The sequence below is a fragment of the Gallinula chloropus genome (assembly GCF_964237585.1).
Source record: "Gallinula chloropus genome assembly, chromosome: 1".
NCBI classification, from domain to species: Eukaryota; Metazoa; Chordata; class Aves; order Gruiformes; family Rallidae; genus Gallinula; species Gallinula chloropus.
In genome coordinates, this window is record NC_140085.1 from 94775899 (window position 1) to 94791607 (window position 15709).

Genomic DNA, 15709 nt, shown 5'->3' on the forward strand with positions numbered 1-15709 from the left:
TAATTTTTTATAACAATAATTTTTTCTATTACTTCTCCTTCATAATCACAGAATCAAAATCAAAACCCAAGAAAATGCTAAGTAGGACAATCACTCTCAAAATCAACCCAGTTACCTGACTTGCTTAGTAGTATTTATGACTACCAAGCTAAAAAACAAAACTAATCTACTGGAACCGCAAGATGCCTGTATGTATATATGCACTTGACCAGTCAGGTAACTTAACAAAATACAGTATATTGTTTGCTAAAAATCAAAATAAACCACATACACAACACAGGTATAACTGTTGCTAGACATCTCTTAACAATATTCAAAATGACACACTATCAACTGTGTATACATCTGATCCTGCAACAAAGTTAGAGAACTAGACATTAGGGGAAAAGGCTTCAAAACTGAAAGGTAAAACTAGCAAAATAATGAGGTTAACTAAAATAGGATTAAATTCTTTAACAGATTTTTATTTCTCCAAACTGAATGAAGAAAAAAATAGGACAGCAGAGGTGGCATAAATGGCAAAACTTCAGTTTGGATAAATCAGTATGTATAGCACCACACGGAAATTACTTAAAAATTCTACACATGATATTTAATCTGACATTAATTTTGTGATACAGAATCATTACTGGCAAATAAAAAAAAAAATCTCAAAACAACATGAACGTACAAGGACCACATCAACACTGATTAAATCAATAATTTAAGTGTGCTACCATGAAAGATGTTAAGATAATTTTTACTTAACTATTAAAACAATCAATACAAATTTTGAAAATCAATTTATATTTTCAAATACGCTTTTCAAAAATGAATTGGTGGCTTTACCTAATGTACAAGAAGAAAGGAAAAGCAATGTAATTTAATTTTTTTCTTATGTTTATTTGCATTTATTTATACTTTTGTGTGCAAGTAAAGTATTTTTTTGCTTCACAGCACTGGAGAAAAAAATTATGGCATAAAAACCAGATCATGATTACAAACTTCTTATGTTTTAAAAGATCAGCATTTTTTGAATGCAGAGTTTTGAGCTTCAGTATTAAACTGTTTTTCAGAATATATATTTTGATAGAAATAGAGTCACAAGTATATAAGAAAATTCCTTACTTCTCTGCTTTAATGCTACCACCACCACCCCCCAAAAAAAAATTGCACCTTCAATACTGCAGTGAGCATCAGTGTTATGCAATAACCTAGAACAATTATGCAGCTTCTGAGACAGCAAGTTTATTTGGAAAGCAACAATCAGCAAAAACTCTCACCTCCCAGGCTTATTGCTGTATTTTTGCAACCTTGCTTTCACTTCATCATACGTCAGGAATGCCATATATCCAGGATGCGTCACTGCTAAGAAGTTCCAATTCCTTAAGATTGAACCCCACGGCTAAAAAGACAAGACAAGCAGTTAAACAGATGCAGCCAGGTAGGTAAACATTTCTAATAAAACTCAAGTCAATTTGTCAGAGACCTACAGTGGTTCGTCTGACAAATACACAGTTTTGGTTAAGGTCTAAATAGTACACAAAGGAGTGTACCCAGCTTTGCTACAAGGGTACCTTCAAAAGAATTATCCCAAGAACGAAGTGAAAATTTTTAGATAAAGATTTTGAAGACCCCTGCATTTAAGGGCTATCCTATTTGTAGCTACATAAAATATTAAACATCATGTTTAGTTAGAAACTAGAGAGTATGTGATGGTTTAATAAAAACACAATTAAGCCTACTCTTGAGAGGTCCTGAGGCACTTTCATAGATGATAAGTAACACTAACAAACGGAAGCCTAATAAAGCTACTAATTTGAGCTGTCATTCCTTTTCTTATTCTCTACTGGTTGATTTCTTCAGTTACCATAATGGTATTAATGTCAGAGAACAAAACAAATACTGACAGCGCTCCACCACAGTCTTTTCTGACCTGATTAGCAAATGCTTCAGAAAACTCAGTGAAACAGGGCTGACATGCTAGCACTTTGAAGAATGCTCTTCTACAATTCTTCTTTGAAGAAACCAAGGATGATTTTCAAGTAGTGGATTAAATATAATTATATTAAGTGTTCATTGCCAGCATTTGGAGAGACAAAAACCTGCCTCCAAGTGGTTTCCAGGTTTTGTTTTGTGGTTGGTTTTTTTTTTAGGAGAGGTTCGTGTTCATATGTGCCCTGCAAATTCCCTTTAAAAGGACTAAAGGCTAGTAAGGTAAAGCTGAAATGCCTGTGACACACACGTGAGCACAGTGTTCTAACCAGTCTGCTTGAGATTGTGACACATTTCCCAGGCAAACCCTAACCACTACTTAAACACGGATGAACACCTGTTTTCTTTTAAAATTAACACCTCTTCAAATCAGACACATGAAATAGAACAGTACAGAGGCCATAAGAAACCTCAAATGTTCAAATCTGCATGAAAGGAGAAAACAAAATGGCAATCCCAGATGCAACACCGCACCGCCACCAATGGCGGATGGCAGGAGGCTTCATCACCAGAACAATTGTAGTTGCTCTAACTACAGAAAAGAGGGAGCTGACTCTTCCCCTTTGACCACACCAAAATGGACACTTCCTTCCTTCACAAAGACACCATGTTCTTTCTCCTGTGTATTACTCAAGCACTTGCATATAAATGAAAAATGATGATCAAAGACTCGGTACTTCAATGTTTTGTTGGCTCCTGGTAACATTAAGGCTTGCTCCAGTGCATTACAAAACAAAATCAAGTAGCGTGCAAATTACTTGGTTAATCACAATCAACAAGCTTCTAAGTTGGCAGCTGACAGTATCTTCTTCAAAGCCTGGGACTCTCTTCAAGGTATCACGCAACTGCTCTACCTAGAAAATGATGTGACAGTACGAGGAAAAGGGCAAGAACTCTTGCCTCACCTTGCACACACAGAGATGGCAAAAGCAGAAACGTAAAATGGGAAACACTTTCCCATCTATAGAAACGTTTTTGCATAAAAGGTCAAATATAACTGAACGCATTAAGAGACAGACCAAAGCTCCTTTCCTTCAAAGCATCTGCAAAGTCTGCTGGGCTAAGCTTATCTCTGGTCAGAGGCAGCACTTCAGTGGTGCACGCATACAGCGGGGAGGCAGGGGGAGCAACTTCACTTTTACAAGATCTTCAGAAAAAGTAGCCTTACTTTCCTCTGTGAATAAGCATGGTTATAAAAGTAGCTTTTCTGTAACACAACCCACAGTTGGCAAAACAGTATTTGGATTACTTAAACAACTGGGGTTTTCTCTCCGTGGGTGTATGCATATATAGTTACAGAAGCTGTTTAAAAACTAGAGGAGTAAAATGTAACCTCTGGGAGAGGTTACAGTGCAAGTTCACATCAAGAGTTATGCAGCTATCGCACCAGTTGGTAATCAGTTTGGCAAAAATTCTCTCTCTGCTGCTTTGCTAAATTTAATCTAACCAGTCTTCCTGCTTTGCACATATCAGTGACGCTGATTCCCTTTTTCTAGCAGAAGCCACGGTCATGAATCAAACTGGTGGTGGTCTTGCAATGAAACCAATGCAAACAGCCATCTGTTGGCCTACAGAACAAATAGTGTAACTCTCATTCGAGGGTTCTGTCCTGGAGTTCCCACACAGGGTCAGAACAAACTGCTGCTTCTCAGATCACTGAATTGCTTTTATTTTTACATCTGATGTATGGATTAAAACAAAGACAAACCCAAACCCTGTTAATTGTAAACAGAGCGTTTTGGACAAAACATTCTACAGAGTGAACCTTAAATAAAGGGGTGTCATAGTCATGTGTGTGGCAGTCAGTGGGCCTCAGACATTTTGCATCCAGTCCGATAACAAGATTTGGGCTTAATTCCTAACCTGAACACTGGGTTTGCCAAACGCTGAATAAAAGGGAGAAACTTTGACAGAGTAGAAACTGATCCCAAGGCAGTGATATTCAGACAGAAATGCCTGGTCATATCAAACTCCACATAAAAGGCAAAGTTTAGGGGGGTTTTGTTAAAGAAGCATAAAGTAGTGATCTATACTATTTTTTATTTCATCAAAGAGAACTCCAAAAGTTTTGTTCAAATCTCCATAACCCATGTGTGTGTTTAGTAAGTGACCAATGTTTATGGTGAAATTAAACAGAGAGATTACGTACACCATAACTTTGAAGAGGTTTGACTCAAATTGGAGAAGAGATGATAAAAACCAAAACTCTATAAACTATTAATCATCTCCTGCCAAACCTTACTATCAACTTCATAATAGCACCCTTTCCCATAACAGAAAAAACATGAAAGCTCAAAGGAGATTGTCACAGAATAATATGGAAGACAAACATACAGCCCAGGCTTTGACATTAAAATTGGCATTTTGAACGTATCTCCCACAGGCTAAAGAATAATCACAGAATCACTCAGGTTGAAAAAGACCTTTAAGATTGAGTCCAACCATTAACCTGACACTGCCAAGTCCATGACTAAATCGCGTCTCACGTCCCTAAGTGCTTGATAACCCTTTTCAGCGAAGAATTTTTTCCTAATATCAAACCTAAACCACTCCTGGCACAACTCAAGGCTGCGAACATCTTTATCGCTGTACAGGGTAAAGAAAGTAAATGATAAATAAATGGCTGTATACCTCAAATATTCCTATAAACAAAAAAAATATCTGAAGTGACCAACTCAGAACTGATACACCTCATATGGATACAAACCAGCATGGCCTTCTATATTGACTAAAATACTTCAAATATGTTGTGTAGAGTGGACACAAAATTAACGTACATCCAAGCTTGTTTCAGATATTACCTATAGCAGTAGTACAATTAATGCTGTTCACAAAGGCAGTCCTTTACTCTGAGTAAGTAGCACAGCATTAATGGCAAAAATTTGTCCATAAAGCAAAGAGTTAGGCCTACCTTTAACCTAAAAGTTATATTCAGCTTTCCTTATGTGTTTGTAGAAACCCTTCACATAAGTATATATATATATCTCAATAGAAAAGTACAAAAAAAACATGAGTAAAGCTTAGATAAATGCTTGAAGGTCTACATTTCTAGGAATACATTTAAGAATAGTGAAAAATAAGCAGCAAACATGAAGATACTGTAATCAAAATAAATACATGCAGAAATTATGCAGGTGCTGCTGGATGTTTTCAGTTTTTCAGATGTAGGTTTTGATGCCCCAAACATCTGTGAAGAACTAAAAATAACACACAATTTATTTCTGGATTCTAGTGTTTCAGTTATTAAAAAAAAAAAAAATCCACTGCCTTGACCTATAGGTACCTGCCTCAGGGCACTAAGCTTCTCAGATTCATACAGGTATCTAAAATTTTCAAATCTTACCTGAAATAATCTAGTGAAGATATCAAATTCAAAAATTGAAATATAGTCATTGCAGGTCAAGTCAATAGTAGATTTGAGAGCCATCGCTTCCAAACCAGAGCTTATCTGATGAACTTCATGAAGGCACTGCCTGAACACTTTCCATGGCACTATAGTTCTGTGAGAAGGGTGGAAAATTAAATAAATACATTTTAATAAATTTAATTAAAGCACATATTTAATATTTGATACCTTATTTAGATATCAGAACTGGACTTTTAAAGAAGTGTAACATTAATCTGCTTTCTCTACACACCCCAAAAAAATTCAACTTCTCTGAAATCCATCTGTCCAAATGAAAGATGAGTTTACCTTCCTTTGAACACGATCAAAAAAGTGTCATTTATTTTACAACAGTAAGGGAGGACGACAAAAAGAACACTGTAGAAAATGAAATACCCTACCAAGCAGGTGTAGCAACCAACCTCACACCTTCTCAAAGACAATGTAAAGGACCAGCTCCGTGCTTTGTAAAGAACTCCTCTCTTCATAACTTCTCTTCTCAGAATGATAAGCATCAAGTTAGTATTTACTGTGATGACTTTTTTTTAATAGCTAAAGCTCATAAACACTGGTCAAGTAATGTGATCGCAATCATCCAGATACCACCGATACTGGTCCGTGGCCTGTCATAGCCCATGACAGTTACATGAATATCAGAAGGCACATCATCGCACATCTTCACCTTCACACATTCTTGGAGGATGGGGAGTATTTTCAGACAGTAGTGAACATTAGAAAAGGTGGGAAATCAGAATAGAAGGAAATTAAATTTCTCCTAAAACACGGAAGTGTCCTGCCAGATTCAGTTTGTACTTGCATAGGTGGAGATAATGTAGATCAGTTATTTTGCCAAACAAATGCTTGTGTTTGGAATCTGATATGAGGCTGATCATTTGAAAGTGCTTTTTTTATCACTTTCAAAACTATGAAAAATCGTTCAGTAACAGCAGTTCTTTTCACGTCATCTACATTTTTCAGAGCTGTAACACCTTCTCTTTAAAAAAGCTCTGCCTCATGTTGAAAGCAGATGATGATGATATTTAAAAAAAATAATTAATAAAACAAAATATAACCAACATATAACTATTAACCAATACACAACTAGTTTCAGGACTTAACAAGATCTCACACATTCACAGTACTATATTGTTACCATTAAAATGAGAACACACGAGTCTCAAACTCATTGATACTTCTTGGCAATTTTTATTAGTTCACATTGCCTTATTTTTAACAGAAATAAAACATTCTCTTCCAGTTGTTCTATTTTCTTTAATGGAAATGTATATTACTTGTTAGTACAGTACTGTGAAAAAAAGAAGGAAAAAGAACAACAGACTAACTGTATTAAGTTGGTTCTGCACAATATTTATTAGGAGTTAACCTAAATTAAAATAAGTATTAATTTGAAGTACAACACTAAAGACACACTCCTGTATTTCTACCGCATCAAGCATTCGCTACATTTCTAAGTGCAAAGAAATCTCCTTGCTACTTGAAGGACTATATTAAGAAAGTCGTAAATGATAAAATGTGAAGTTTAATAGATCTCAGCAGATACTTTCATCTGTGTATGAAAAACAGGAAACCACAAAGAGCTGAAGAGAGATACCACATCAGATGCCATTTAAGAAAGAATGCACATCAAATTTTGATTATGGTAAAGACAGAATGAAACATTGAGCTAAGTTCAGAGAACAAAGTAGGAAAACGTCAGTGCTTTTGTGGTGTTAAAGTTGCCTTAGGTTCAAGTGCCTACTGCTTATTTAGTTCCTGTAACTGTGGCTCTGAAATGTTTTCTGATTCTCTTTGTAAACCACCTTAAATGGTTACAGCTCTAGGATCATGTTGAAACGGGGTTAGGAAAGTTTTTTGGGTTTCTCTGGGGTTTGTTTTTTTGGAGGGGAGAGGAGGTGGTGAGGAGTAGGGGGGTGTTTGGGGCTTCTGTTTATTCTCTTGTTTTGGGTTTCTTTTAAAGGATTAAGACAGTAACCCTTAAATAAAAACCAACAGAGCATCTCTCATGAATGATTGTAGCCATACAACATCTTACAGAACTGCTTTTCCGTGCCTGAGTTTTATGAAAACACGTTCATTAGCTGCAACTATTAAGTAGGATCTTTCACCATCTATTCTCTAACACCCTGCACCTCCAAAGCCCCCCCACCACCAGAGAAAACAAACAAAAGTCTTCGCGAGAATATGTTTTAGAGCTCTGCTGGCTAGTACTTTGGCTAAAAGAAAAACCAGATGTTGGGCAATAAGCGATGAGCTAATGAAATAACACATAGTTATTTTGTGGGACTTCTCCAAGAACAAGTGTCTGAAGAAGCGGTGGCCTCAAGTTAAGACTTACTAAATTCAGCACTTTTTTCTGCAGCTTTGTGAAACAGGTCTTTTATACTCTTTCTTAAATAAAAGTGAGATTTTGTTGTTGAAACACATTAACTCCTAGTTCTGAGCAGCTACTTTTACGCAGCTATCCTTCCTAAATACTTTGAAACAGCACCAGCCAGGGATCATTACTCCCCCAGTGTGTTTCTCCAGTTTCTATACACATCTGGTGACCTTTCAGGCAGGCTGAGAAACACCCTCCTCTGCCAGAGACCTGGGAGGAGGTCATGCAGAATGCTTCCCACAACGACGATGGGGTGAGAGGTTTTCATAGAAGCCAGGCAAGTTGAGTTTCTGTTTGAATTAACATTTCACTGCTTTTGCATTCTTGTATTTTAGGGGATATATAGCCTTTGAAGGCACCTTTTCACTATTCAAATCTACAGTTATTTTAACTGGGAAGGTGGTAGGGGTAGTGGGAAGGGGGAACAGGACCAATCAAACCAAGGTTGAGACTGGGACTGTCCTAGTTAATAGCATGCTTAGATTGTTATTTAAATCTCTAGATGTATTTTAAACAGAAAAAAAGTATTGACTTTATAGAAAGAAAAAATAGGATCCTGTTTGCAATTAAATACTGCCTGCAGCATTCAGCTCCTGAACCACAGAAGGTTTCTCCTATAAATAATTTCAGTGATGCACTATTTGTTTCATCAGGCTCTAATGATACCCTGCACTAAAGGCTGGCAGGTATTCTGCACATGCCTTGTGCTATCAGCCTGACCTGCGGACACTTGCCTCGGAGGAGAGGAGTTAGTCGGCTCTGATACAGCTCATCAGAAGGATGTGATCTGACATCCTGGTAACATGAGTTCTCTCCAGAATTCAGTTACAGGAGCGCGGTGTCTCAGCACTCCAGGTACTGGAGGCTACTTAGGCTATCCCTGGCTGCAGAGCGTGTATGACTCCTGCTGAAACAATGTTCTGGGCAGTATCTCATGTGAGCAGATGGTAACTACACAGTGACTGTGCTTCCCACATGCTTCCCTTTTTATAATATAATTTTTTGGGGGAAAAAAAGACAAGAATACTGAAGTAATACAAAAGTATCTGACTAGATTACATGTATATACTGTCATTGTGCTACATGTGTTGCTTTATTACAAAGTGCAATTAATATCTTCAGAAAGGTAACTTTAGAAGGAAACAAAAATATGAAGGAAGTTCAAAATGCAGGCCTTGTACAGCAGACAAAGGTTAAGGAGAACATTTTACAAGGAAAACCTAATCTTTGCCAAACTTTTAAGAAATTATTCATCCAGTGTCTTTGCATTGCCTTGCCTCATCAAGAGAGAGAGCAGAAGCCCATACCAATTTAAGGAAAGAAAACACACAATAAAACAAATGACCCTGAATACTTTTTTCTGCAATAAGCTTTCTGCCCACATCTTCTCTCCTAAATCAACAAAACTATCTTGTGTCTTGTCAGTTACCTTGGGGTTGTCTTCTTATTTAAGAGTCCTGTCAAAAACCCTAAAATAAGCCATTTCTCCCCCAAGCCTCTCAAAATGACACTACTTCTCCCCCTTTCTTCTGCAACACTAAAATTAGTAAGTGCATTTGAAGAACAACGATGAATTCCAAAATGTTCTGATAAAAGTATAAGCTTTTTAAGAAGACTTTTGTATCTATTTTACAATTATTGGCACATACGGTGTGTTTTAAACATCACCCGCACAACTTCCATATGCCTAGAGGAAAAGGATTAGCATCCAGCATGTAATTTTAAAGCAATTTACAAAGGAATTTAGGTCGTCTCTTCCCTCCTGCCCTGATCCTGGCTACACAGAATTTTCTGAAACTACCCAAATGTTTTGCAAAAGCAAAAAGGCATTGAAATAAACATGGAGAGGAAGCAAATATTTTCTGAGCATGCAGAGTACGGCACTTAAGTAGAGATGCAGCTATTCTGGAATGTTAAGTGACACTGGTCCCATCTGAACCACAGCAGACCACAGGTACGCCTAGGAAGGTAAACTTGTACCTGTGTAACTTGAAGTGAACTTTTTTGCATGGAAGAGATGCTCTCAAATGTTGCCAGAAAGAATGACACGAAAGGGCCATTAGTGTCCCCAGAAAACTCGAAAATATTCAAGCAAACAGTGACCCAGAAAGAAACAACATTCTTTGCAAGTCTGCAGTGAGTGAGCAATGTGGGGTTTAGCTTATCATCACCAAAGAGAGCATTTTCTTATGACTGCTGCTTCAGTTTTAAGTGAGAGGCCACATGTTTTCGTTGCTTCTGAACTGCAGAGCAAACAATTGACACACAGAGGCTTGAGAAGTTCAGCCCTAAGGGAAAAAAGGAATTCTGCCGTTATCGTGCCAGTACAATCGTTAAATAGTGACATCATGCAGAGCAAACAGAGATGAATTTAACAAGAGAAACCAGAAGGTTAAAGAGAGAAAGTGAGCCTTATGAAATGGGGAAACATGCTACACCAAAAATATCCACTTCCAAAGCCACATAGCTGGACACTGCTGGAGAGACAGCAAGTTAGTACTTCCCTAAGGGACGCAGGACGTCGGCATTTCCTGAAGAGTCCCTGAAGGGATACATTTATCCATGTATTTCTAACTCTGATCTCTAATCACAAATCCTAAACACACCCGTGCTTCTTCATGTCCTTTTATACATAAAGTACTGCATCTCCTGCCTATCCGATGAGAATCTCCTGTCTCACAGTCCTGTGTGCCAACTATCCTAACTTTCTTTTCTCTATCCTTTTGTGCATGCAATTTTAGCTTATTCTCAGCCATCCAGAATAGCTGTGAAGCCCACTGTCCTTTTCTATATTTCCATTATATCTTGACATGTTCCACTGACTAGCTCTTGATTACAGTATTGCCTATCTTCTTGTTCAAACCTGTTTATCTCACATTCATATGAAAAAAAAGCCCTACCAAGATTTACATCTCACTAGCTCCTAGGGAAGGAATGGTACCTTCTGCCCTTAGCTCAAGTTTTAAACAATGGTACCAATAAATCTATTTCCCATGCTGCTTATCAGAGGGAATCATTCTCTAAAACCCCACTGCCTGTTTACTTCCCTCTCTTTAAAAGTTCCTGTTGCCAAAACACCTGTCCTGGGTGATGAAGGCTACCGCACTGCACTCGGATCGCTGCCTCTTCCTCTTTCATCTCTCTGTCTTTTGGCTTCTCTTTACACTTCAGTTCACACTCAGACTTGAAGATCTCTGGGCCAGGACTGTCTTCAATCTGTATTTTTACAATGTTTAGCCAACAGTAGGGCTCTTGGGAACTATCAGCAGCAAGAACAGGCAAACCAGTAATAAATTAAGGGGACTGACAAGGTGCTAAAACCTAGCTTATCTGAGGTCTTGCTTTCTGACAGCTAAATGTTTTGAAGTAGTTATGCATTGTGGTCTGCCCGTTTTACTGCTTCTCCTCTGAACCCAAGCCACAGAGGCTCCGTCTGCTCTATCCTGAGCCAAAAAGCACTGACCACAGCAGAACCACAACTACTCTAAATTTTGAGTATCAATATGAAATACCCTGTTTAACTGCTACTGAGAAATCAATAGCCACTTTTTCTCCTAAATTCCAATGAAAAATAAATGTATTTTAAGCCTCAGCTGGGGGAAAAAAAAAAGCATCAAGACTTTGAAATAGTAGCGTGTTTGACCCTGGCAGTGAAAGAATTTCCATTTCCTCAGAAACTAAAAGGTGGGGACAAATCAATTTATCTGACAACAATAACAGAAATGCTTTCAATTTTTTAAGGTTTCACAATGAAGAGTAAAACCATAAATGTTAAAATAAATGGCAGAACTGTGAGGAATTGAAAATCTAAGAACATTGACATTTTGCTTGCTGATTCATTCCGCAACATGAAGATAGCCACAAATCACAAATTTCAATAGTTACAAAGCCCTGCATGACTTCACCGTAGCTTTCAAATTTGGAGGCTGGAAGGATCTGTTAGGTCATCTCGCCCACTCTCCTTTCTCAGTTCATGATCACTCCCAGCGGTATTTTACACAGCCTTGCCCAGAACAGAAAACCAGCAAAAGCTGTAAGGAGCTATTAAAACGAGTGAGGAACCGAGGGAAATTAACATCAAGCACTATACAGTGATAAAATGCGGATAATGAAGAAGCTATCAGATTATGTTTTATATGCATATTTACAACCCACTGGGGGTTACTAAAGTATCTGTAAACAAATGTAACTGCTGATTACATGCCTTACAATTTCACAGTTCCATTTAACATCACTGTTTAGCTGTACATTTAACTATCATCTGCTTCAGTGCAACGATAATGGTAAACCATGGGTGAAGATTCGCTCCACTAAAACCCCTTGCTCCAGTAACTGTATTCTAGTAATCGCTACAAATCCAAAAATCACATCTTCTCAATTTCACTGTTTTCTTTCTTTTGACACCATCAAGCTCTTTTTTGGCATAGATCTTAACTGAGGATCATAACCTTGACCGGGGTGTAAAGCTTGTGCCATTTCATTCCTTAGTTCTTCTTCAGACATCTCCTTTAGTTTCTTCAAAAGGCTTTCTTCATAGCCCGTGACTATGCCACGCAGCTCCAGCCTCAGTTGGGAAAGTTCTTACTCTGTTCCTGATTTTTGTTTTCACAAAGCAAATCCAAAATTCTCTCTATTCCCTCATCTCCCCGATAGCTTTTCTCTGTCAGATGCCTTAACAAAGCCAATACACAAATTCCACCCTGGGCCTTCTGTTTGGACTCTGCTGACCTCCTCACCCACCCCCTATTTTGGATATGCATTCTATTTTGTCCTTGTAGAAAAATCAACCCTTCCATTTCTTCGTCATACCGCTACCGTTCAGTTCTTTCGTCTACCCGGAGAATAAAAACCTCATTATCTCCCACCTTGACTTATCAGTCCTCCCTATGCATTCATTTGCTCTGCATGCCTAACCAGAGTTGGTGGTTTCAGATACTCCCAGCAGGCTACTTTTAGGTGGTCAGGTTAGACACAGGTTTTATCAGTTGCTTGCAACACCCGAAATCTTTACGTAGGCTCTACTTCTAGGGAAGTGATACTAACATATTTGCAAACTAATTTGTCATAACAGGCCCACTGTAAAAGCTGTGGCTCACAGGCATACCCACCATGTATTTCTAAATGGGATTAGAAAACAATTCACGGTTAAAGCGCTTCGGGCATTTTGTTTAACGAACAGATTAAGTGTAATGGCAAACAAACCTTCTTCTCATCCGTTTGACATACATGCTGCAACATGCTCTACAGTTACTTAAGCACAATTAACTAAACCTGAGATAATGGCAAGCCTGCCAAGAACAGATCAACAGTTCGCTTCTTAGAAGACAGGTGACTAAACCAGCTTCAATTTATTCGGGAAGAGCTAAGAACGCTAACAGGAGTCGTTATTTACCTCGTCTGAAAGCAAAGCAGCTGACAAGAGAGAACTGAAAAAAACATCCTGACCAGGGTTACATATGTAAAATTAACTGGAACTCGCCTTGATTCCTAAGCACTTTTGGTGCCTAGATGCTTTAACAACAAAAAAACTCCAGCCACCACGAAAGCAAGCCACCCTATGAAAGCTCACCCAGAGGGGAGGAGGTCAGAATTCATATTTGAAGTTGCATTTTATGAAGAAATTTAGATAAGCAGGAAAGAAACCCACGCCATAAGAAGAAAGCATGGCAAGAGCTCTGTGGCCCTGAAAAGGATTAGGGAGAAGCACTCTGGGGATGAGTCAGGAAAAAGAAGAGTCAAGCATAAACAGAGAGAAAGACAAGATTAGATCCAAATTGTTCAGGCAAACTGTTCCAGCTGAAAAATTCCTCTTACCAACCTTGTTCTGACAAAAAATTACGAATATGTTACAGTATCCTACGTCCGGACATCTCAAACACCTACCTACTGTGGCATCTCCCCAGGGAAACTGGCAGCAATGTAACAAGGAAACTTGAAGGGAAGCACTTGAACATCACACAGAAAGTACAAGTTAGTGGACAAATACAAAACAGGGAAGCTGATGAAACTGGTTAAGATGAAATGATAGAAACAGTGGCTTGCAGAAGATGAGATCTGTAAACTGCAGTGACAGAAATGCAATTTGTAATCAAGACAGCTGGTAAAGGTCATTCAAGGACAGAGCCCAACAGAAGAGAAGGACTGCAAGGGGATTTAATTTCTTAGGGCTGCTACACAAATGGGAGGAAAATGGAAATACTGACCAGAGATGACAACTAATTTTTTTCAAAGCTCCTGTTTTTCTTTTTTATAACTGACTTTTTAAAAAAGCCTCATCTGATAGAGACCCCCTACACTTCATGTCAATTAATCCTTCAGATAACTTTATCTGAACTTCTGTGGTATTTTGAATATCATTTTCATATTGAAATGGGTAACAACAAAAACATGGTCAGATTTCTTTCCTCTAACAAAAAGAAGGTTGATTCAATGACTTGATCACACTCTAGCATTATGTGCATGGGGAGGAAGTTTTTTAGAAGACTGATGTTACCAGATAACACTATATGAAACCAAAAAGCTGGAAGCCAGCAGTAGGTGTGTTTATACTAGCAAATAAAGGAAGTGAAACTATTGCAAATTCACACTGCAAGAAGTTAATTTGCGTAAGTGCCAACTTAACTCTGCTGGTGTTCTAAATGAATGTTGTGATTTAAGCTGGCAGGTAGCTAAAACAGCCACACAGCCATTTGCTCAGTCCCTCCTGCCAGTGGAATGGGAGAGAGAATAAAAAAATTTGTGGGTTGAGAGAAAATCAGATCAGAAAAGGACACCACCACCACCACATACAAAAAAATCTAACAACAATAATAGAACATACAAAAAAAGTGATACACAATTCCTTACTGCCTACTGACTGATGCTCATCTAGTTCTCGAGCTGTGATCCTTCCTGGCTATCTCCCCCCAGCTTATATACTTAGCATGATGTCATTTGGTATGGAATATCCCTCTGGCCAGTCTGGGCCAGCTGTCCTGGCTATGTCCCCTCCCAGCTGAAGGCTCATGCCTCCTCACTGGCAGGGCTGAGAAGTCAAGGAAGCTGAGAAGTCCTTGACTTAATCGTAAACGCATCTCACCAACAACTAAACATCAGTGTTATCAACATGATAAAAAATCCAAACCACAGCACTGTATGAGCCACTAGAAAGAAAACAAACCCTGTACCAGCTGAAACCAGGACAACATAGAATGAACAAATTGCTGCTTTTGCTCAAAAAATGTAACAGATTGCTGCAGGAATTGTCTGGTGATTTGCTATGCTCTACACTGAGCAAAATCTCATACCTGATGACCAAAATGACCGCTCCGTTATATGGTAAAAAGCATCCCATGTGACAAAGCGATGAAGCTATGCATCTCCTATTTAACTATATCTGTATCAAACAAAATTGTTTGCCAGAAACAAGACCTCACACCCACAACTGCCTACTTTTAAATTTTCACTATTGTTTTTGCTATGAAGATTTAGCCTTCTATCTATAAGTGACATTTAGTAATCATTTTATAACCCATTCTTGAATACAATTTCTCCCAGAACTGCTTTTGTTCAACCTTTCTGACATATCTCCAAGTTATTCTCTTCCTGCAACAGAACTTAACAGTAGTCCCTTATGACTACTTCATACGCCGTAGAGTTGTAGAAAAAAACATTTTGATGATAAGGGATAAAAACAACGTCCAGTTCCCAATTCATGCTTTAGAGTTATAATTTGTATAATATGTATGTGTAAGATGAAGGGAGGTGATTTGCTATGCACATTATGAAAATAATGCACTACCCGCACGCTAGAATGGAACCGATAAACTTCATGCAATCTAGTCAACCCTATGATTGAATGCAAGTGCCCTTTACAGAATTGCCCGTTCGTTTTCATTCACCCTTTGAGCAAATTACAATATTATAAAAGAAAAAAAAGTTAATAATGAATTTCAGCCAATTTAAAAGACTTG

The 15709-nt window shown here is 38.1% G+C and overlaps 1 protein-coding gene across 1 annotated transcript in view; it reads right to left on the reverse strand.

Moving 5' to 3' along the window:
• CBLB (Cbl proto-oncogene B) overlaps nt 1–15709 on the reverse strand; it is a gene marked incomplete at both ends in the record, with an annotated part of 129078 nt that overhangs the window by 47713 nt on the left and 65656 nt on the right. Inside the window, 2 exons of the mRNA XM_084264335.1 lie at nt 1263–1384; nt 5318–5474. Coding sequence (XP_084120461.1) covers nt 1263–1384; nt 5318–5474 — 279 coding nt within the window. The remainder of the gene's footprint in view (nt 1–1262; nt 1385–5317; nt 5475–15709) is intronic.